This window comes from Atractosteus spatula, chromosome 24 (genome assembly GCF_055471065.1).
Source record: "Atractosteus spatula isolate fAtrSpa1 chromosome 24, fAtrSpa1.hap1, whole genome shotgun sequence".
In the NCBI taxonomy this organism is placed as follows: Eukaryota; Metazoa; Chordata; class Actinopteri; order Semionotiformes; family Lepisosteidae; genus Atractosteus; species Atractosteus spatula.
This window is the reverse complement of record NC_142729.1, coordinates 4,657,285-4,681,303: the sequence shown is the minus strand read 5'-3', so window position 1 is coordinate 4,681,303 and position 24,019 is coordinate 4,657,285. Positions and strand designations below refer to the sequence as shown.

The 24,019-nt window shown below is 40.6% G+C and overlaps 1 protein-coding gene and 1 pseudogene across 1 annotated transcript in view; both read left to right on the top strand.

Moving 5' to 3' along the window:
• Positions 1-4,303: 4,303 nt before the first annotated feature.
• The window catches only part of LOC148815795 (immunoglobulin kappa light chain-like), a 268,304-nt gene continuing 248,588 nt past the window's right edge, over positions 4,304-24,019 (top strand). Inside the window, exons 1-3 of the mRNA XM_088904691.1 lie at positions 4,304-4,352; positions 4,573-4,802; positions 14,351-14,372. Of these exons, the coding sequence (XP_088760817.1) occupies positions 4,304-4,352; positions 4,573-4,802; positions 14,351-14,372 (301 nt within the window). The remainder of the gene's footprint in view (positions 4,353-4,572; positions 4,803-14,350; positions 14,373-24,019) is intronic.
• On the top strand, positions 17,076-18,430 carry LOC148815798 (uncharacterized; annotated as a pseudogene).

Sequence of the window (24,019 nt, the reverse complement as noted above, 5' to 3'; positions counted from 1 at the left end):
TTTTCCAGGGTAGCAGGGGGTAGAGGATTAATAGGTGCTTGAAGTGGGGGTACAAGAAAGGGAGCTGAAGGTTGGGAAGGTGGTGCTCGTGCGACATGGTCTACTAATTGCTGGACTGCAGCAGTTAGCTGGCCCAGGGTCCAGGAGTGTTCCTGGAGAATAGGAAATTGAGCGTTCTGGTCTGCTGGATTCATTTTAATTATGGCTCACTAGTCTGTCAAGTAACCAATAGGTTGAATGGGAGCATCCTTATGCGTAGCCATGAATCCTGTAGAATGTACAGTAGCACAGGGACAATATCCGAAACACATAACCCAGAGGCTTGGTCGATAGGAGATGCAATGAGTCCGGTAACCAGGAAAATGCAAAAAATGATATCCAAAGAGCATGGTTGAAAAGCGGAGGTGCAAGGATTAGGAACCGGGAGATCAAGAAGGTTTAAACGCGTCCAAAAGAATACAATGGGAGGCTTCTCAAAAGTGAGCATGGGTTGGTGCGTGAGGGAACTTTAAATACAGAAAGGGAAAGGGACATACGTGGTTGGATATTTGGTCCAGGAGTGAGAATCGGTGGAAGCTGGTGCATGTGAGAATGTGATGTGTTCAGTTAGGAATGAGATCGTGATACAATGGTTTTGGGAATGTTACGGCAGGAAAGTGCAGGGCGTAAGAGGCACACGTGCTGTTCTCCTAGAATATGACTAACAGGTTCAGGAAACCCTCCTGTTACAATCAGATAATTTCCTCCCAAAACTCAGAGGAGGCAGAAATCTGTGTCATGGGGAGGGAAAAAAACATATCTTAAAATCCCTGCCTACTGATTTAGTACACTGTGCCCAGGCAGAGCCGTTGATATAACGCAATAATGAATAAACTGATTATTATTTATTAAGGACAAAAGGGTAGTTTTTCTCTTTTCTCTTGGAAGTCTCTAGCAGAGGCCTCACAGCATCACTTCCACCTTGTAGTCTGATCTCATCAGTTTTCAGAATTTCAGCAGGTTTAGACAATGTCAGTAATGAGATCAGAGATCTCCAATCCAAACCAATTTGCTGCTCTGAGAGGTGTTGGTGGACCAGCAGGTGGAACAGAATTCATGGACCAGATTTCCAGGAAATTAAGGGAATCCTGATCAGTACAAGAGGATCCGCAGATTCAGACATGTGGTGTCTGGTCTTGGCTGAGGAGCCAGTGGTGTGAAGCTGTGTTCTGTAGGATTATGAGTACAGAAGACACTGTACCATAGGAGATAGTCTTTACTGGATGAGATGTCACACTGAGGACCTGACTACCTGGTCATTAAAGATCCCATCATGGTGTTTGAATGAACAGAAGTGATAACCCTGGTGGCCTGGATTTCCCTTAATTCATTATATGGACTCAGAAGCATAAAACTACAACTTCTGTTGTCATGACAGATATTCACAATAAAAATGAGAATAAATAGAGATGTGTTTATCGTTGGATCTATGGCTCTATATAGAAACTGCATCATCAATATATCAATATGTATCCATATGCACTGTCTTCCAAAATTATACACTCTCTTCCAATGACATCCCATTGTGATGAAATACAAATGATCTCTTCCCATCAGTCCAGTGTATTTTTTAATCACAATTTCAATACTCATCCTGTATTTTCTATAGTGGTTATGGGTGAAGACCCATTAATAATTTCAGTATGAGATTATATTTTTTATTTTTGCTAACAATGTATTTTACCCATTAAAGTGTTAAATCTTTCAAGGTTTATTTAAATATAATAATAATAAAGTCATCTATTCAGGTGGATATTAATCTGCATGGCTTTTGTCTGCTGCATCTTCTACTGTTTTGTTAGAGTTTTTGGGCCTCCAGCTCTTCTCCTCAGCCACAGCCAGAACCTTCAATTTTCCATTCTTCCATTAGATCCTTAACTGCCCTCTTCAATGTTATGCCCTCCACTCCCACATCCCTGAGAAGGTGTAACGACTGTCATGGGAGCCGGTTCTGACACCCAAATTAGTTTTTTAGGACCCTATGCAGACAGTATAATCCAGACGTGACTGGAGTAGGACATCAGGGGAAACACGGCAGGAACAGGACAAGATGACAGACATGAGGGTATGACGCCTGTGATCCAGTGCTCTGGGGGCGTGGCCCAGTCAACCAAGTCCAACATAGTCCAAAAAAGGGAAACTAGGCTATTCTGGGTACAGCATTGGAAGATGGATGTCCAGAAGCCTGCCTACCAGCAGGACCTGGAGTGACTTGACGGCATAGGCTTCACCACAGTGTCCTGACCATCTGGGTCAAGGGCTTGGAGCGCCTGGCCTCGTTAACCCGTTTTTATTCCCCGTCCCTGCACCGGATCTTGTTCCGTTTTTAAACCTTGTCATGTTTTGTCAGCTCTGGACTTTCGGAATTCTCCCTGGACTCCTCTGCACTTGTTCACCATTGTCACTCCCTCCCGAGCACCAGTACACAGTCGTCACACCCCCCTGTTTGTCAACCTGCCCAGTTCCTCGTCATCTCCTCCCTGTGTCTGTTTCCACTTACTTCCGGATAATACTGTCTGCATAGGGTCCTGACCTTCACATCGTTACATATATATAACTATATATAATATATATAGCTTTATATAATATAGTTATAGAACACTAAAGTTATAGCTATAGCTTATGTACTTCACAAAAAGTTGTCAAGCCCTATGACCAGTAATACAGCTTGTGCAGTGAGACATTGCAACTTGCCAATCACACGAAAGCTCGTTGGGTGCACTTTTATCCAACGAAGTCCAGCTGGAACAATGCCTGATCAGGTCACCTCTAAAAAAAGGCATTAATTCAAAGTTGAGGTTACTGCAAGAAAGGGCCACACTTATTCAGTTTTCTGTGCATTCCATAATGCCTAGAATGTCACCAGAAGCAAGGGAGAGGGCCGTTGGCATGCTGCAGGCAGACATGTCATGTGCCAGTGTTGCCAGACACTATGGAGTAAGCTGCTCCACTGTAACCCAGCTGCAGAGAGTGTTTCAGCAGACAGTTTCAGCAGACAGCAGGACAGTTGACCATCCAAGGTCTGGTCGCCTTTAAGTGACCACACCAGAGCAGGACCGACACATCAGACTGCCCATGTTTTGTCCATTAATTTTTAGACCAAACAATCACAGCCCATGTCTTCTTGAATACTTACGGTCCTGAATTTTAATTTTAATGGACTATTTTGTGTTAACCTTTTTTCTAATGGAATGGATTATGTGATGTGGCAACTCATCCAGTGCTTCATCCGTTCTTGGCAATGGGAGGGTGTTGTATCTCATTTAGACACTAGAGGTAGGACTCTTTCCAGCCTTGGGTCCTCAATCAATGTAGTTGGATCAGAAAAATCACAATTTGTTGATTAAAGTCAAAATGTTCCAAGTAATTTTTCTTGTAATCAGAATTCTAACTGTGTCATCTGTTTCTATTATAAATAAATGTGTAATTCCAGATCAAACAAGTGATATCTATTGGCATTTTCTTTGATATCCCTTGTGGCTTGAGGATTAATGCAGTTGATTTTGTTTCTTTTCAGTATAAAAATGTGATTTTTACAGAATTTTTACATTTACATAATGGGAAACATTGGTATCTATATGAATTATATTAAGGTATTGGGCCCAGGTATTTGTCTTGTATTCCTTCTCTCTGGAGTAGGGGGTCTCTTTTCAGGCCTACATTGTTTATGGCCAAAAGCTTTTATGGCTGTGTCTGTGCAACTCTTATCTCTCCTTGAAAGAGAGGTTTGCAGTACTGTACTTCTGGACTTTGAGGAGCCACAAGGAATAACAAATGCCCCATTATTCATAGATGAACGCATGCAGACTTATTAGAAAGAAATAATAACATATACCCCAGTGACGGATAAAATACATGATAACATGTGTGACATGATCATCGAGTAAGTTAAGACATTTTTGTTTTGTATGTGAAGACACAGAGATAAGTGCTGCTTTAACCAGACTCTCCACACTCTGTTGTCTTGAGTGGAATAAGGGCTCAGCTGATGTCTCATCTTCTGCCCCTAATAAAACTGCTCTCTGTCTAGTCCTGCTGTCCTGTGAGTGTTAATACTTACCAGCTCATCTTATCACAACAAAGAGCACAAAGCCTGTGTTTCCAGCACTGACTGGCTACAAGTGGTGCTGAACTCAGGAAGATAATTTGTATTGAAGAGACAATTTGCATTCGCAGCACATGCTTCAGTGCTCTGGGAGTGTTTATAGCCCTGTGAGTTCATGACTGAGAGCTGCCCTTCATGGCAACAGAATCCACAGCAGCAATGACCTTTATCACTGTCTTCATCTGGGCACTCTTCATCTCTGCTCAGGGTAGGAGTGGGCTTGGATATTTTAAAGATTTTACAATATTTTTATTTCATGTGGAAAAATAGGGAGTTAATTTAGGTGAAGACAACAAAATTACAAAATCAAAAACTGTGAATATCTTATGAATAAATTTTGTATGTCTATCACATTGTGTTTTATTGATTTACAGAATGCAATGGATAGATTTCTGTGACTCGGCCTCCAGTAATATCTACTGCTCCAGGACAGACAGTCACAGTGAGCTGTAAGACCAGTCCTGCGGTGTACAACAATAATTACCTAAACTGGTACCAACAGAAATCTGCAGATGCTCCTAAACTCCTGATCTATGCAGCAACTAACCGTCAGCCTGGGATCCCAGAGCGTTTCAGTGGCAGTGGATCTGGGACTGACTTCACTCTGACCATCACAGGAGTACAGGCTGAAGATGCAGCAGATTATTATTGTCAGAGTGTACACTACCCAAACAGTAAATGGGTGTTCACACAGTTTTACACACCCGTACAAAAACCTCCCTCAGCAAGACGGCATAGCGACTGCTCTGCTGCAGCTGGGACCTACTGCAGGTGCTGAGGGTGAAGGCAAAGACACAGGACACAGCCTGTGGAGGCACTCAGCTGCACACAAACACTGATATTAGTTCAATGAATCTTATGAGCTGACAAGAGTGTCATACTAATGAGTCAATCTGAAAGTAGTTGTGTTGTTATTATTATTATTATTAACCTACAAACAAATATGATTATTTTTTACACTTAATTTGCATAGAAGAGACACTTTGAATTGGCAGCACATGCTTCAGTGCTCTTGGAGTGTTTATAGCCTTATGAGTTTAACACTTCATGACTGAGAGCCACCCTTCACGACAACAGAACCCACAGCAACAATGAATTTCATCACCGTTTTCATCTGGAAACTCCTCATCACTGTTCAGGGTATGACTTAATACTTATTTTTTATCAATTAAGATTCTTGAAAATTAGGTGAACCAGGTGAACAGTAAGGTGTGAAATTGCTAAAAGTCTTTAAACATTCTAGAAATCAATTATCTGCTTTTACGGTGTTTTGTCTTGTTTTCAGAATCCAGTGGACAGGTTACTGTGATTCAGACTCCAGCAGTGAAATCTGTTCTCCCTGGACAGACAGTCACTGTGAGCTGTACGACCAGTCCTGCAGTGTACATATATGACTCTAAGCACAGACTAGCCTGGTATCAATAGAAAGCTGGAGAAGCTACTAAACTCCTGATCTATGATGCAACTACCCATCAGACTTGGATCCCAGAGTGTTTCAGTGGCAGTGGATCTAGGATTGACTTCACTCTGACCATCACAGGAGTCCAGGCTGAAGATGCAGCAGATTATTACTGTCAGAGTACTTACTACCTCAACAGTAACTGGCTGTTCACACACCCATACAAAAACCTCCCTCAGCAGGACTGCACAGCGACTGTAGTGCTGAAGCTGGGACATACTGCTCTTGCACTTAGAAAATTATTTCTTATTTATTTATTAATTATAGATCATTGTTGATAATCATGTGAATAAAAAACATCTCTTTTGAATCATTTTAGGTGCATCAATGAAGAAAGAGATACTGATCACATTTGACATATCTGAAATTTAAAATGTTTTGTTTTCCTTCTTGTGAGAAATTAATACCTAAACTAAAAAGTCTGTCAGTCCATCAATCCAACTGTTACGGCCCCAAGTGTCTAGGGGTAAAGGGGTGTAACATTTAGGATACCACACAGTGATCCCATTGGTGAGGACTCTCTCGATGGTACAGCGGTAGAAGTTCACCAACACAGGTACTTGGCATCCCACATCGCTTGAGGCACCTCAGGAAATAGATGCGCTGCTGAGACTTTTTCAAGATAGAGTCCATGATCACAGTCCAGGTTAGATCATTAGAAATGAAGCTGGTGACTGGTTCCACTTCTGTTCCATCAATACTGAGTGGGCTGTGAGTGTGCAGCCTGTGTCTCCGAAAGTCCACTATTAACTCTTTTGTTTTACTCACATTCAAGTCCAGGTTAATGCTATGACACCACCTTAGCAGCTTTATGACTTCATCCCTGTAAGTGGACTCATCATCATCGCTGATCAGACCTATTATAGTGGTGAAAATGTAATGATGCGGTTGTTGCTGTGTTTTGCTGTGCAGTCGTGAGTGAACAGGGAGCACAACCTTAGACTCAGACAGCAGCTTTGTGGGGTGCCAGTGCTCAGAGTGAGTGGTGTTGATGTTTTATTACCTATCTGCACCACCTGTGATATCTCGATTAGGAAGTCCAGCAGCCAGTTGCACAGAGTTGCACAGTCCTAGTCCCCTGAGCTTTGTCACCAGTTGGCTGGGTATGATGGAATTTGAAGTCCACAAACAGCATTCTTACGTATAAGTTCATAGTGTTCAGGTGGTCCAAGGCTGTATGTAGAGTTAGGGATACAGCATCATCCACTGATCTGTTGTTCTGCTAGGCAAACTGCAAGGGTCCAGGGACTCTGTGATGGAGGAGATGATGTGAGACAACACCAGCTTCTCCAGGCATTTCATCACCACAGATGCTTTTTGCCTTTTTGGGGAGTGGAACAATAGTGTTTTTTTAGAAGCAGGTGGGGACAATGGACTGCGACAGGGAGGGGTTAAAAATGTCCATAAACACTGTGGTCAGCTAGGCTGCACATGTCCTAAGGACACGGGGTGGTATCCCATCAGGCCCTGCAGTCTTACGGATTTTCACCCTAAGAGTCTTCTGCACGTCCTGTTCTGAGAGTTTCAGAACAAACTCTCCCTGTACACTTGGGCTCTTCTCAGAGCTCAGACCATCAAAGTGGACATAGAAATGGTTCAGATTGTCATGTGTTGTTCTTGTCAATCTCCTGGCTGCAGCCCTTGTAACCTGTGAATGACTGTAATCCCCGCCACAGCCTCCGGGTGTCAGTGCATTGTGTTTAAAGCTGCACTCTGTAGCTCCATTTAGCACATTTTATGGCTTTCTCTAATGCATACTGTGATTCCCTGTACAGCTCTTTGTCCCCCGATTTGAATGTATTGGATATATCTTTTATTTTATTGCAAATGTCGTTGTTGAACCACAGATCCTGATATGGAAATGTCCTAATTTTATTTTCTGGTACACAAATGTCAGTCACCAGCAATACATAATATAGTTGGTGACTGTGTCCGAATACTCATTTAAATCTGTGTTGGGAGCTCTGAATGCGTCCCACTCTTTACAATCAAAGTGGTCTATTAACCTGCTTTCCACCTCCTCAGACCAACAGTGCACAAACCTGTTCACAATGGGGGAGGTCCTCAGCTTCTGTTTGTAGTCCGAAAGCTACAGGAGAGTGATGATGTCCGATTTGCTGAAACTCGGTCTCGGAAGCGCTTTGTATGCTCCTTTTACTGCTGTGTAGCAGTGGTCCAAAATATTGCCTCCCTTTGTCAGTACAGTGACATGCTGAATGTATTTTTGTGTATGTATTGAACTAATATCAATGTTTGTGTGCAGCTGAGTGCCCCCACAGGCTGTGTCCTGTGTCTTTGCCTTCACCCTCAGCAGCTGCAGTAGGTCCCAGCTGCAGCAGTGCAGTCGCTGTGCAGTCCTGCTGAGGTTTTTGTACGTGTGTGTAACACTGTGTGAACATCCAGTTACTGCTGAGGTAGTGACCACTCTGACAGTAATAATCTGCTGCATCTTCAGCCTGGACTCCTGTGATGGTCAGAGTGAAGTCAGTCCCAGATCCACTGCCACTGAAACGCTCTGGGATCCCAGTCTGACGGTTAGTTGCTCCATAGATCAGGAGTTTAGGAGCTTCTCAAGTTTTCTGTTGGTAACAGTTTAGGTGATTATTGTTGTACACCACAGGACTGGTCTTACATCTCACAGTAACTGTCTGTCCTGGAGCAGTAGATATTACTGGAGGCTGAGTCACAGATATCTGTCCATTGCATTCTGTAAATCAATAAAACATAAAATGATAGACATAAAAGAAACAATATATTCATAAGATATTCACAATTTTTTATTTTGTAATTTTGTTGTCTTTACCTAAATTAACATAACTCCCTATTTTTCCACATGAAATAAAAATATGGTAAAATCTTTAAAATATCTAAGCCCAATCCTACCCTGAGCAGAGATGAGTGCCCAGATGAAGACAGTGATAAAAGTCATTGTTGCTGTGGATTCTGTTGCCATGAAGGGCAGCTCTCAATCATGAAGTGTTAAACTCACAGGGCTATAAACACTCCCAGAGCACTGAAGCATGTGCTGCCAATGCAAACTGTCTCTTCTATGCAAATTGTCTTCCTGAGTTCAGTAGCACTTGTAGCCAGTCAGTGCTGGAAACACAGGCTTGGTGCTGTGTGTTGTGACTGGGCAAGATGAGCAGTTTAGCATGAACACTCCAAAAACAGCAGGACTAGATAGAGAGCAGTTTTATAAGGGGAAGAAGATGAGACATTAGCTGAGCCCTTATTCCATTCAAGACAGCAGAGTGTGGAGAGTCTTGTTAAAGCAGCACTTATCTCTGTGTCTTCATATACAACAACAAAAATGTCTTAACTTACTCTATGATCATGTAGGCCATACTGTCTATCATCAGGGTATATGTGCTCATTTCTTGCAAATACGTAAGTCTACATGCCAGCATGTTTGAATAATGGGGCATTTGTTATTCCTTGTGGCTCCTCAAAGGCCAAAAGAACTGTGAACCTCTCTCTTTCAAGGAGAGATAGGAGTTGCACAGACACAGAAATAAAACGTTTTGGCCATGAACAAAGTAGGCCTGGTGATTCTCATGAAAAGAGACCCTCTACTACAGAGATAAGGAATGCAAGACAAATACATTTGTTAAGCTTCAGTTTTAAGAAAGTGGGCAAACAAACCTAAAAATAATTCATTTTTATATTGAAAAGAAACAAAACCAACTACATTAAACCTCAAGACACAAGGTATATCAAAGAAAATGCCAATAAATATCACTTATTTGATCTGGAATTACACGTTTATTTATATTAGAAACAGATGTCAGAATTCTGATTACAAGAAACATTACTGTAAGAATTTCGAATTTAATGAATAGATTGTTATTATTCTGATCCTACCACATTGATTGAGGACCCAAGGCTGGAAAACGAGTCATCCGTCTAGTGGCTAAATGAGGTACAACACCATCCCTTTGCCCAGAATGGATGAAGCACTGGATGAGTTGCCACATCATTTAATTTAATGAATAGATTATTCTGATCCAACTATATTCTGTTCACACTTTATACAAATGATTGTACAAGCAGTAGTTAAAGCAACTTCATTTTCAAATTCTCAGATGATATAGCTGTTCTTGGCTTAATGCATAGAGGTATCAGCTCATTTGTATACATGTCAGAAATCCAAATGTTTGTGCAATGGTGTGACAACAATAGCCAAATTCTGAATGTTAAAAAAACAGGAGATCCCAGAGCAGTTAGTGATCATTCACATGTAGTAATCCACAACGAACTGAACACTCAGGTCGATTCATATAAGTTCTTAGGTGTACACATAGACAGTAACCTGTGCTGGACTACTCATGTTGAGAGTGTTTGCTCCAAAGTTCAGCAGCGCTTATATTTCTTGCGAAGACTAAGAATGTTTGGGGTTCTACAGGAAGTAATGTTACTCTTTTACCGTGCTGTAATTGAGAGCATTATCAGATATGGTATTACAGTGTGGATTGGTAATCTATCAGTTAATTTAAAATCGCAAATTGCCCGCCTCATCCAGACAACTTTGAAGGTCACAGGAGTAAAACAACATCCCTCCCTGCAGACAATCTTTGAAAAATCCATAATCAAACAGGGAGGAAAACTATTTCAGATCCTTCCCACATCCTTAACTCTGAATGTCAACTTCTTCCTTTTTGCAAACGTTTTAGGGTTCCCAAATGTACAGTAAGTCAAACAGATACAAACATTCCTTTGTTCCACTATCCATTAAAGCTCTTCAACGCAAATGTCAAGGATAAACACCATTTTGACTCTTACAACCCACTTGAGTGCAATATGTGATGTGATATGTTATAAATGTTACATGTTGTTATGTGTTATACTGTGCATGTGCAATAGAGTGATGTGCAATGTTTTTTTTGTTTTTTTGTTTTTTTGTAATAGAATATTGTGCAATATTTTTATTTCCTCCTTTATTTATTTTCTCCTATATTTTTTTTTGTTTGCATTCTATTTAAATGTACAGGAGTGCTGGATGTCCATAACAAAATTCCCACAGGGGACAATACAATCTTATCTTATCTTATCATTGATTGAGGACACAAGGCTGGAAAACTAAGTCATCCCACTAGTGGCTAAATAAGGTACAACACCATCCTATTTCCAAGAATTGATGAAGCACTGGATGAGTTGCCACATCACATACTCCATTAACTTAGAAAAAGGCCAACTCAAAAGAGTCCATTAAAATCAAAATTAAGGACCATAAGCATTCAAGGAGAAATGGGCTGTGGTTGTTTAGTATAAAATGAATGGGCAAAACATGGGTGATTAAAAAATCTATATATACAGATGGAAAAAATAAATGCAACATCTCCTCATACACACTCTGGCCCTCCCGTCTGTGTGGAACAGGCTGAAGAGGACATGATGCCACTGCTGACGAGTCCATTGCAGCATCTGTCTGGCCCAAGCCAGTCAGGTGTGACGCCTAGGAGATGTGAGCAGAGGGTCTCTGACAGGTCACCTCGCTCTAAGTCCAGCAGCATGGAGTCTCACTGTCCTGTCACTGAAGTGGGCATTGTTTCTGCCAGCAGTTTCAGCAGCAGTACGGGTGGTAGATCTGAAACAATCTCTCAGATGGACCAGTCCGATGTGTCGGTCCTGCTCTGGTGTGGTCACTCGATGGCGACTGGATCTTGGATGGTCATCTGTCCTGCCATTCTGCTGAAACCCTCTCTGCAGTTGGGACACAGTGGAGCGGCTTAATGTCCAGGTAGTCAGGTCCTCAGTGTGACAGCTCATCCAGTGGACAGTATCTCCCAAAGTACAGTGCCTTTTGTCGCCTTTCATGGGGGTTCTGACTCAGAGGCATTCAGTCATAATCTCTGATCTCATTACTGCCTATACCAACTTGCCAAGTTTCTTAAAACTGAACAGGCTAGAAGGTGGAAGTGCTGCTGTGAGACCTCCACTGGAGTCTTCCAAGAGAAAAGAGAAAAACTACCCTAATTCACTGAAAATAATCTCAAATCCCTAATAAGTTCTTAAATATAATACAAGTTATCAATATCTTTGTCCTTATTAAATAATAATCCACTATATGTACACTGCAGGATTGTCAAAAATGATCTAACATATTAACAAAAAAATTTCTAAGTGCACCTGCAGTAGGTTCCAGCTGCAGCAGTGCAGTCACTGTGCAGTCCTCCTGAGGGAGGTTTTTGTACGGGTGTGAAACACTGTGTGAACACACGGTTACTGCCGGGATAGTGGAAACTCTGACATAAATAATCTGCTGCATCTTCAGCCTGGACTCCTGTGATGGTCAGAGTGAAGTCAGTCCCAGATCCACTGCCACTGAAACGCTCTGGGATCCCAGTCTGACGGTCAGTTGCTCCATAGATCAGAAGTTTAAGAGCTTCTCCAGCTTTCTGTTGGTACCAGGCTAGGACATTATTGCTGTACACTGCATGACTGGTTTTGCAGCTCACAGTAACTGTCTGTCTGTCCTGGAGCAGTAGATATTACTGGAGGCTGAGTCACAGAAATCTGTCCGTTGCATTCTGTAAATCAATAAAACACAATGTGATAGACATACAAAAAACAACATATTGAAAAGATTTTCACAATTTTTGATTTTGTAATTTTGTTGTCTTCAACTAAATTAACTTAACTCCTTATTTTTCCATATGGAATAAAAATATGGTAAAATCTTTAAAATATCCAACCCCAATCCTACCCTGAACAGTGCTGAAGAGTGCCCAGATGAAGACGGTGATAAAAGTTATTGTTGTTGTGGGTTCTGTTGAAGTCATGAAGTGTTAAACTCACAGGGCTATTAATACTCCCAGAGCACCTAAGCATGTGCTGCCTATGCAAAGTGTGTCTTCTATGCAAATTGTCTTCCTGGGTTCAGAAGCACTTGTAGCCAGTCGGTGCTGGAAACACAGGCTTGGTGCTGTGTGTTGTGACAGAGCAAGATGCATGAGCAGTTTAGCATGAACACTCCCAGGACAGCAGGACTAGACAGAGAGTAGCTTTATAAGGAGCAGAGGATGAGACACAATCAGCTGAGACCTTATTCAACTCAACACAGCTGGAATGGAGTGGACTGTGGAGAGTCTGGTTAAAGCAGCACTTGGCTCTGTGTGCTCAGACAGAGCAAGATTACTGTCTGCACTGGGATTAAGACTCTCAGCATCATGGAGCAATAAAACACAGAACACATGTTAACTCAATGTATATTCTCCACAGTTAGATTTGACTAAATGCTCTATGTGTGTGCTCCCAAGAGACATTTCTTATAGTGTTCAAGGAAAGACAGTGGAATTAAGTCTCATCTGACTTGTGTTTTGTGATACAAGTGCTGCTGAACCCAGGAAGACAATTTGCATAGAAAAGACACTGCACTGGCAGCACACACTTCAGTGCTCTGTGAGTGTTTATAGCCCTGTGAGTTTAACACTTCATGACTGAGAGCCCTCCTTCATGGCAACAGAACGCACAGCAACACTGACTTTCATCACCATCTTCATCTGGACACTCCTCATCTGGGCCCAGGGTAGGAAAGGCTTTCAAATATTTTATGAACATTAAAGTTAAAGTGAAAATAATTACTTTGTGTAAAACAAGAAAACACTGAAAACATAAATTGCTTAATAAAGTGTTTTAAGTATTTTGTTCAATAATATTGTGTTTGATCTTTTATTTTCAGAATCCGGTGGATGGGTTACTGTGACTCAGACTCCAGCAGCGAAATCTGTACTCCCAGGACAGACAGTCACTGTGAGCTATAAAACCAGTTCTGCAGTGCACATAAATTACACTAAGCACTTACTAGCCTGGAACCAAGAGAAACCTGGAGAAGCTCCTAAACTCCTGATCTATGATGCAACTACCCTTCAGACTGGGATCCCAGAACGTTTCAGTGGCATCTGGGACTGACTTCACTCTGACCATCACAGGAGTCCAGGCTGAAGATGCAGCAGATTATTGTCACAGTGTGTGGTGTGTTTACACAGTGTTACACACTCATATAAAAACCTCCTTCATCAGGACTGTGCAGTGATTGCAGACAGACAGAGGAGCTCTGCTGCAAACAAGCACACCGAGTGTCATTGCGTCTTAATCCATATTTATTGTCCTCATGAACCAGGAACAGATATATTTATACAGCAACTCTATCACCATTGCTCAAAACCTTCTGAGTAGAATAAAGTTATCAAGCTGGGGAAGTTGAAAACATTGTTAATCTGCCTAAAACTCAGCTGCCATCCAAGATAGTATTGGCCCAGTTATCAGGTAGAAGAATTTCCCTTCGGGATCAATAAAGACTTATCTATCTACTGTATCATGTTACCATTTTGCAATTATTATGATTAATTGTATCTATTGTGGTGTCTCCAGGGGAAAGTTTATGTAAATTAGAGAAGTACTCACACCACACTTTTCTTTCTTGTGTTCCATGGCGTTTCTTCCGTCCAATCATCTTCCAAATCCAATCCGTAATTCGTTCTCTTAATCCTGATCCGATCTGAATTCCAAAAGTCCGTAATAAAGCCAATCTGCGATGTATCCTTATCCACAATCCGCAATCCGAATACTATAAACCGTTTCTCCTTTCAGTAGTCCATTATTCTCTAGTCCGATCTTTAACACAATCCTCTTTCCTCTCTCTTCCTCCAAACTGTATTCACCTTATCGGCTTCCACTCTGTTCACTGCCTCCGGGGCACTTATATTTCGGTTCCTGATGAGGCTCAGCTGTGTTTCATTGTTTCTCAGGGTAGACCCTTTCCATATACAGGTCAGCTGATTCTTCTTGGCAGCCATTTTGCTTAGCTCCATATCTAGTATTTTAAGTACTGTAGGTCATTCTGAAAATACCTGTTACGAATGACCCTTCCCCTGGTCATCTTACACTATCCTTATTCTTCTTGATCTCAGCACAGCTTTTGACACTGCTAACCATGACATCTTACTTTCCCATCTTAATTTATATTTGGGGTTTCAGGCATTGCTCTGAAATGATTAAGTTCTTGTCTCTCTGATCGCCAACACTTTGTCTCTCCTGGGGTTTCAGTTCTGAAGTTGGGTTCTTATAAATCTTATAAATCTGGTGTTCCTCAAGGCTCATTACGAGGCTCGCTACTAATCAACACTTACATATTGCCTCTTAGTCAGCTATTATGATCACATGGTCTGAATGATCCTCTCTATGCTGCCGATAATCAGATATATACAGTATACTAAACCTGTAAATGAAGTGGTTGTCTCTGTACTCTCTCATTGCATCTCTGACATAAAAACTTGAATGACTTTAAATTTACTTGACTTATATTGAAAAGACTTAAAGGCATGCTTCTTGGCACCTCCCATCAATTGGCACTGTACCTGAAAACTTGAGTGTGATATTTGGGACATGCTTGTCTTCTCTAGAATTGATTACTGCAATACATAAAGCATCTAGGGCATCAATGCATTCTACTTACAATCAATGTTCAAGTCATGACATGCCAAAAGTAATGTCCAGTGTGAAAGTCTTTATGAAGACACTACAGTAGCTTTACCAAGAGGTGTAAAGGTGTTTGTGTGGTGTGTGTAACTCACACTCCGCACACTCCAGTGATGCAAGTACAATTTTTTACTGCACACATAGTCACTACCAAATGTTGGCTGCAGAGGTCTTATTGATTTTCATCACCCTGAAGAGATCATCAAGGGTTCTAAGTGTTACTTGTTCACATGTACAGAAGTTATCTTAATGTTGGTTTTGCTTTCTCTGAAGGCGGCTCTGAGACACTCTGTTTTAGGTCTGTCTGAGTAGCTACGTTTTACAATTTTTACAAAATGAAACAAGGCATCTCAATTAAAGTAAAGCATAATAAGTGTTGGGCAGAATGGAGGTGCAGTGGTTAGGATGCTGTCTTGTAACCACTGCTGTCCTGGGTTCAGTTCCTGGGATGCAGTCTGCATGGAATTTGTATGTTTTCCCTGTGATCACTTACCTCGTTGGTTGCTCTGGATTCCTCCAACAACATACCGAAAGGATTAAATGGTTTTAGGAAAATTGGCACCGGTACGATTGTCTGTGTGTGCCCAGTGCTAGACTGGCGTCCTGTCCAGGGTGTATTCTTCCTTGATTCTGTTGCTTGCTGGGATAGGCTCCGGGTCCCCTGCGATCCTATATTGGATAAAGCAAATGGGTGAAAGGGTAATAAGTGATTCCAAGTTGGCTTCCATAAACCCTTAAATAAGGTATTTCTTAGAAGGTTTATCTCAGGTAATGTAGGAGCATGGATCAAAAACTGAATAAAGAACAGGATACGGTAAAAAAAAAATTAAGTGTCATCACCTCTGATTTGACTGATGTGAGCTGTGGTCAAACTCATGGATCCATTTTAGGTATAGTTAGCAAGATAGTCAGATTTTTTTTAAAGTAGAGGCCAAGTACAGAAATGCAGTAACCTATTAGAATTGTTTAAACTTGTGACATAGTGGAGGTTTATCTCTGCTAGTCACCTCTAGAGGGCTCCTTAGACAAGGAATGCAGCATGCTTGTTTTTTTTTCTGACAGCTGCATGGACATGCACTAATAATTTCCTTGACTGCACCTACTCTGCTTATCAGTACTGCTATACCAGATACTCACATGGCTGCCTCAGCGTTCACCTCAGAACCACACCAGTAGCACTTGAGCTCAGGCACAGACATCTTTCTCTCTAAAAAGGAGAATAGAATTATTTTCTCATCCCTAACCAGCTGGGTGCCTATAGACCCGTTCCACATCGACCTTCTACCTACTTCTGGGGTATTTGACATAATGCTGGTGCAAAACACAGTCCAAGCCTGTTTCATTTTTGTTGATGTTTTTTGAGCGTTTTTCATCATTGGGGTTGAATAAATCTGGGGACACTGTGGCTGGCTGTGTAAACTGTATGTTAATAATGCATATCAATCAAAACACAGTTTTTATTAATTGACAGCTTTAAGCAACATTGACTTGGAAATTTGAAGGAAAAAGATGTGTACAGTACATTGTATTATTAGTAGTACAATTAGTAGTACATCAAACCAGCGGACAAAGGAGGCGCTGTTGTGGTATGGCGTAAGGACCTATATATCTTTGAAGCCTCTAGACAACTAACTGACACATTTGCCTACCTCCCTCTCCAGCAGGACCCAACCACTGACTACTAAAATGAAGTGGTATCCACCATCTCCCTTCTTATCAGCAGTAAGGAGCTCCCCCAGGAGGCGAATCGGCACATCATTGAACATCCGCAGGTATCTCAATTTTACCTCCTCCCCAAAATCCACAAACTGGACACCCCTGGACACCCCCATCGTATCCGCATGCAACTGTCCGACTACTTATATCTCGGCCTTTCTCGACAGCCTTATGAGACCGCTGGTTGAACGTCTTCCCTCATACATCAAGGACACCAACCACGCGCTTCAACTTTTTAATGCTTTCCAATTTCAGGGCCCCGAATGCTACATTTTTACCATGGACATCACATCTCTTTACACTATCATTCCCCATAATGACGGCCTTATAGCACTCAAGCACACGCTGGACAAACGCACAGTGCTTGAACCATCCACCCACACCCTGGTATGCCTTGCAGAATTGGTTCTCACACTAAATGCTTTCTCATTCAATAACCTTTTTACCAACAGGTTAGTGGAGTTCCCATGGGCACCAGAATGGGACCCAGCTATGCTAATATTTTTGTCGGCTGGGTGGAAGAACGCTTCTTCGCTTCCTACACTGGCTATGTCCCTGACCTCTACAAGCGATACATTGATGATTGTGCCGGTGCCGCCACATGCTCTAATGACCAGCTTAAGTACTTTCTGCATCACTTCACTAACTTCCACCCTTCCGTCAAATATACAGTTAACATATCTTCCACTACTCTTCCGTTTCTAGACATCACCTTCTCCATTAACTACCCCCGACTCTCTACTTCGGTCTATTACAAACCCACGGATTCACACAGCTATCTCCTGTATAGCTCATTTCACCCTGAACACACTAAAAACTCTCTCCCTTTTTTACAGTTCCTTTGGCTACGACGATTTTGCAGCGACGACATCGATTTCCAGAACCAAGCCCTCACAATGTACTCTTTTTTAATCAACAGAGGATACCCCAGCAGTATTATTGACAGGGCCCTTGCCGGAGCCAAAAACACCCCTCAGACCATCAACTCAATCAGGAACTCCCACCGTGACAACCGCATTCCTTTGGTGCTTCCCTACTTCCCCAACACACTTCCTATCCCCAGGACTATTAATGACAACTTTTCCATCCTACAGGATGATCCCTCCATTAGGGCCCTCTTTTCTGACTGCCCCATCATCTCTTTTCGCTGACCACCTAATCTGCATAACCTTCTTGTTCTCAGCTCCCTTGGCCGCCCTCAGCAACCATCCACACCAGGCACTTTCCCTTGCAACAGAGCTCACTGTATCACCTGCAAGAACATATCTAACACCACACTCATTCAAAGCCCCTCAGGACAATTCCAGATCACTCAGATGGCATCTTGTACCTCCAGCAACCTTATTTACTGTATCTCTTTCAGTAAATGCCCAGCCATCTACATTGGAGAAACAGGAAGGAGACTCAGAGACTGCTTCAGAGAACACATTAGGGCTGTGAAGATTAAAGATTTCTCTAAGCCCATCATTTCTCATTTCACCTCTGACGGCGATGATCACACTAATCTCTCCATCAGTGTTCTCAGCGATGGATTTCCTAACTCATACATCAGAAAAACTACAGAAACAAAAGTTTTCCTGCAGCTAGGATCACACCTTCCCCATTCTCTCAACAACAGACTACTTTTCTTCTAAATTCTCTCTATTCATTGTAGGTTTCATTTCTCCTCTCTACACCTATTCTGACTTCACACCTCTTGATTGGCCTCTTTCTGTACCCTGCTCCCGCCTCTCGCTCCTCCTCTCTCCCAGCTTTTGTTCTTCTATGCTACATTTCCTTTGCTTACTGCCCTGTCTTTCTCACACCTGAAGAAGGCTCCAGGGCCAAAACGTTGTGTTTTCTTTCTTCTCTTTTCAGCATGGAATAAACCTATTACTTGTTCCTTTGCAGCCTATGCATGCTGACGCAGCAAATCACCTGAACTACTTATTAGTAGTACAAACAATGAGGATCCCTCAGGAAATACCCAATGTTTGAGTAAGGATATCTTTGATAATGTTTACAAAGAATCTATAATGGTGCAGAAAGGTGCCAAAAATGCTAATTAAGCAAGGAATTATATCAATTTTACTGTATTTCTTGAAAGAATAGATTCTCCATTTTTATCTATTTGGTATTAAAAATCACCAGGTGTTGCTGTAAATCTACTTTGTAGTGTGGTCATGCCCTTCTTCATCCACCCAAGGGCCTGCTCCTAACTTGTGGATTTTGATGCTGTGGTCTACTATCGTCTTTGTTGACATGTTGTTTATTTGTATTGTATGTCTTTAAAGGTACTGTATGAGCTGACCAAACTAAATTCCATGCAGCTGGTTTTTATGGCAAGAAAGCAAAGACATCAACTATTTTAGATGGGTCAAACAGCCAACTTGTACCGTATGGTACAAAGCGTTTTGGCAAATGACATGACATGACTTTGTTTAGGAAATAAAATTTTATTAACTCAAATTATTTTGGTACACAATGCCGATGCATTTTCAAAACATGTGTCTAAGAACTAATTGTTAAACGTTGAAAATAGAATTTTGTAATAGAGACTCATTCTTCACATGTTACAGTCATACTTTCTGCATCCAGAAGTGATGAAGGTAGACAGGTGAAGTTAACCCTCTTCAGGAGACTGCGAAAGAAATGGCAAACCTGCATTCAAAAACCTCATTTGTTTATTTCCTACAAGCAAGGTTCCAGTATGAATAAGGAGAATATTATCTCATGTGTATACTGCAGTTTGTTTCTTTTCGCCAAGGCAGGTGAGTTCAGACATAAGTTTTAGTATGAGAAATGCACTCTTATTAAGGAGCTCCTCCACAAAATCTCTATGCTAGAGGAAAGGATATAAAAATTGCAGGATATCAAACAGTCAGAAGAAGACCTTGATCTGCCATTAAAAAGTGTCCCTTGCTCAGTCAGAGTGTTTGTTGCCATGCTGTACCACATGCACACCCTTCGCCGACACCTGGATTACTAATCCACTGTTGTGGATTCAGCTCAGCAATGCTCGCTTCCAGTCTCCTCGGAAGTACAAATTTCAAACAGGTTCGCCATCTTCACAGATAATTTTGGCTCTATCTCATCTCGTCCCCAGGATTTTAATTGTTGGCGACTGTATCACACATGAAATCATGTTCAGAGTAATGTTTTCCTGGTGCCAGTGTTAAAGTGTTAAAGATTTTGAAGCACATTTGGACTCCATGCTCACAGAACATAGCGTATCAACAGTCAATATTCATTGCGGCACACAAGACACTATATTGCGGGAACTGGAAACAGCAAAGCAGTATTTGTGTGTCAGACTGAAGCAGTTTGGACAGAAGTTTATGTTGTCTGGTCCTATTCCAGTTTTTAATCATGGATGTGAGACATTTAGCAGGCTTTTCTTTATACCTTTTTGTGAATAACTGGGATACTTTCTGGGAAAGACAGAAATTGTTCTCAGTAGGGCTCAAAAAGGCAGTCTAAGAATTTTGAAGAAAAGTGCAATACTGTATGTTTGGCTAGTTTCTCAACAAGTTCCCTCACTCTCACTTTCCCTTGCTCAAAACAGAGTTGCTGTTGTGTCAGTTCTTAGAAAGCACAAGAACAACACGCACTGGTGCAATTCTGAGTAATCTGATTGCTATTAACTGTAGATCGTCATCCACTGTCACTGTTCAAACACCTTTATTGTTGATTATTTATTACTTATTTTAAACTAAATCTTGGTTAAAGAAGGATGAGAATGGCCATCATTTAAGGCTTCCCCCCACACTATAATTTTCTGAGTAAACTGAGAGAAAATGTTTCCTTTTGGGGGATTAGTTCTTACATTTTAACTGCGGTCCAATTCAAATTGGGATTTTTTTCTCATTTGAAGCCTTTACTTTTACCCTCCAAAATATAATTATATAATTAATAAGAAATAGTTTTTCTTGGAGCTCTCAGATCTAATTTCCTCACTTGTAATAAAGTGTGATAGAATCAGTTGTTCTGATGATTTTAATATTCACTTTGATAATCAATCAGATCCCCTTACTATTGAGTTTTTAAATCTCACTGGGTCCTTTAATTATTACAACATGTTTCGGGTTGATGCATGTGAATGGTGTTACTCTGGACCTGGTTTACTATCCTGGGGCTGCAGCTACATAGTCTGTAATCGAATGATATTGGTATCTCAGACCGTGTTAGTGTATTGTTTTGCATACAGTTCCCCTTCAGTAGATAATAAGAGGACTAACTCTTATCAGTCTTGTGTCATTAACGCACACATCACTGCCTACTTTCTGCTGGCTTTTTGCTTTGAAAACGTGTTGCAGAAATTTCACAGTCTTATGACTTTGTAGAATTAGTTAACAGTTCTAACAGCTCATCCTTGTTAACTCTAATTAGGTAGCTCCTATTAGAATTTTTAGTAAAAATTACTCTGCTAAAAATGCCCTTGACAATTTATGCAATATGAAAGGGTAATGCAGACAGTGTGAGCAAAAATGGAAGGCCACTAGATTAGCAGTTCACTGCTTAATCTAGAAGAAATTTTTAAAAACCTTCAATGAAGAGGTCAAAACTGCAAGAAGTAAGAAATGTACTGAATTGTTTTCTGCTAATCAACATAATCCTATATTTCCTTTGGGCAATATTAAGAGTATTTTAAATTCTACCCCAAGTGTATGTTCTGTTGTCTTTGTGGCTGAATATGTCAATTTTTTTTCATTTTTGTTGATCAAAAAGTCTCTATGACATAAGTTCACCACAGCTGTTTCTTGTGATGTTGTGCCTGCGCAAACTGTCTCTGTAATTAATTCTTTTGGGGCTGTTTCACACTGTGGCTGTATTTAAAATGTATTTTAAATGCACTATTGTGCAGTTTCTCTTGAAGAAACCAAATTTAGATATGGCTTAGTTTAGTAATTATAGACCTATTTTAACGCTCACTTTTATTTCTGATTCTGGAAAGGTGGTGGGTATCAAAAGTTTGGCTGTGCTACTCTGTAATGGCTTGTTTGAATGCTGTCAGTCTGGTTTTCTGGCTTTTCACAGCACTGAAACTGCCCTGCTTAAGGTTGCAAATGATGTATTGGTAAATGCAGATAATTGTAAATTGTTCTGTTAGATCTTGTTGTTGCTTTTGACAGTTAATCATGTCATTCTAATTAAGAGCCTCGAAGGATGAGTAGGCATTTCTGGTAAAGCTTTGAAATAATTTTTATGTTATTTGTCTGAAATGAGGTCCTTACTTTCTATTGGCAGTTGTGTGTTTCCTTATGTTTCCTCTGGGCCACATTATTCTTAAACCTAATATTTCCTTACAATATTATACTGATGATACTCAGTAATATCTTTCTTTCGATCTGAATGATTTTAGCAGATAGGCAGTCCTACAAAGGTAGATGTCCCAAAATTTTCTCCTTCTCAATTACTATAAAACAGAGGTCGCAATCAAAGGGCGAAAGCACATCTCAGATCATGTTAAGTCCATGCTAAGTGCTTCTATCCCTGATAATAGGCCAGTTTTGAGGAATCTTGGTGTGATTATGGATTCCCATCTTAACTTTAATTCATATGAAAAACAAACACTAGCTCAGGTCTGCTACATCAGGGTAAGGAATATTGCTAAAATGAGATCCCAACTATCTTTTAAAGACTCTTACTTCAGCAATCAAGTTCTGGGTTGACTCCAGGTTGTGCAAAACACAGCAGCCAGGTTACTGTCAAGGAGCAAAAGAACATCCCACATCACTCCAGTCCTGGCCTTGCTACACTGGTTACCAGCAAGATTTCACGAGGAATGAAAACACCTAAGATGAAAGCGTCATATTTTACATTTTTGGAAGGTTGAGAAAACCATTCCATAAAAGTTTGTGCAGATTTGTTTATATCTGTTTGGTCACTCTCAAATCTTTATCCAAGGTAGAAGATGTATTACAGAAGACCTAGAAAAAAGAAATGTATATCATAACTTGAGAAATTGTCTTTTGAAGAAAGACAATAAAATGCATCTGCTGTTTGTTTTCTGTTTCTGTTCTGAATATTTGTTTCTAATGTGTGTAATGAGTAAGACATATAAATCTGAAGGTTTAGACAGGATGTCCAAGGGATAATTTTTAATTCAAGACCCTAACCAGACTTGTACTGTGTATACTTTCCAAGATAATTCCAGATATTAAAGCATACATCCATTCCAGGAGGACATTGACGTTGGCTTCCATCTTGGGGAGGGAGTGTGTGATACCAGTCCACCAGGGGAGGAGAGGTAAAGACAAAGTGTGATTGTGCTTTCTCTAATGGAGTCTCAGGACTCGGGAAGAGTCTTCTCTCAAATATCAGGTCAGCTAATCTGGTGTATTCTTTTAAATCTTGTTTAAAAACATTTTATAGACTTGAGCAGTTTAAGTAGGTACTGTAGCTGTGTCAGCAAGTAAAGGTTTATTCCATGCTGACAAAACAAGAAAAGAAACATAACGTTTCAGCTGTGGAGCCTTCTTAGGTTGAGGACCAAAAAAGGCTCCAGAGCCAAAACATTGTTTTTCTTTTCTTCTCTTTTCATCATGGAATAAACCTTTACTTGTTCCATTTTAAAGACTTGCGTTTAAAAATAATACATTTTTAATGTTTCATTGAGGTATTTATCTAATAGTTTGTTTTATTTTAAGAGTTCTTAATTCTTTAATGTTTAATACTTTAAATTATTTTTTTCTTTTACCCTTTCTTTTTTTGTTGTATTCTTGTGTAAAACACTTTGTGCTGTAGAGCTGGAAAAGTGCTGTATAAATAAAGTTATTATTATACAGAGGTGAAACAATCATAGGTCTTTATTTCTGCACTTAATTAAAGACACAATGCAGTGGTGCAATAGCTCGGCTGAACCTCTGACAAGGCTCTTTTTTGTAGTGTGTAACAACCAAGTGGCACAAAAGCAAAGGTCTGTAGCTACTTCCTCATTTTAGCTTATTTGATATATGTCTTCATCCTGCGGCTAGAGTAAATCTAAACAAATATGCTGGTCATTAAGCAACTCGTAACAGTGAGCAGTTTCCACATCCTATTTTGTCAAAGTTTACAAAAACTTGTTTATCACAAGCATTTTTTTTTTCGTAGGCCAACATAATTGAGTATATAAAAATCCTTCAGTGATTACAAAAAAAAAACAGCCTGTAACTGCACTTCTTTAGAAACTGTTCGGCTTTGTAAACTGGCATTTATCATTCTACTGACAAAGTAGTATAACATACAGTAGAGGTCCTTCC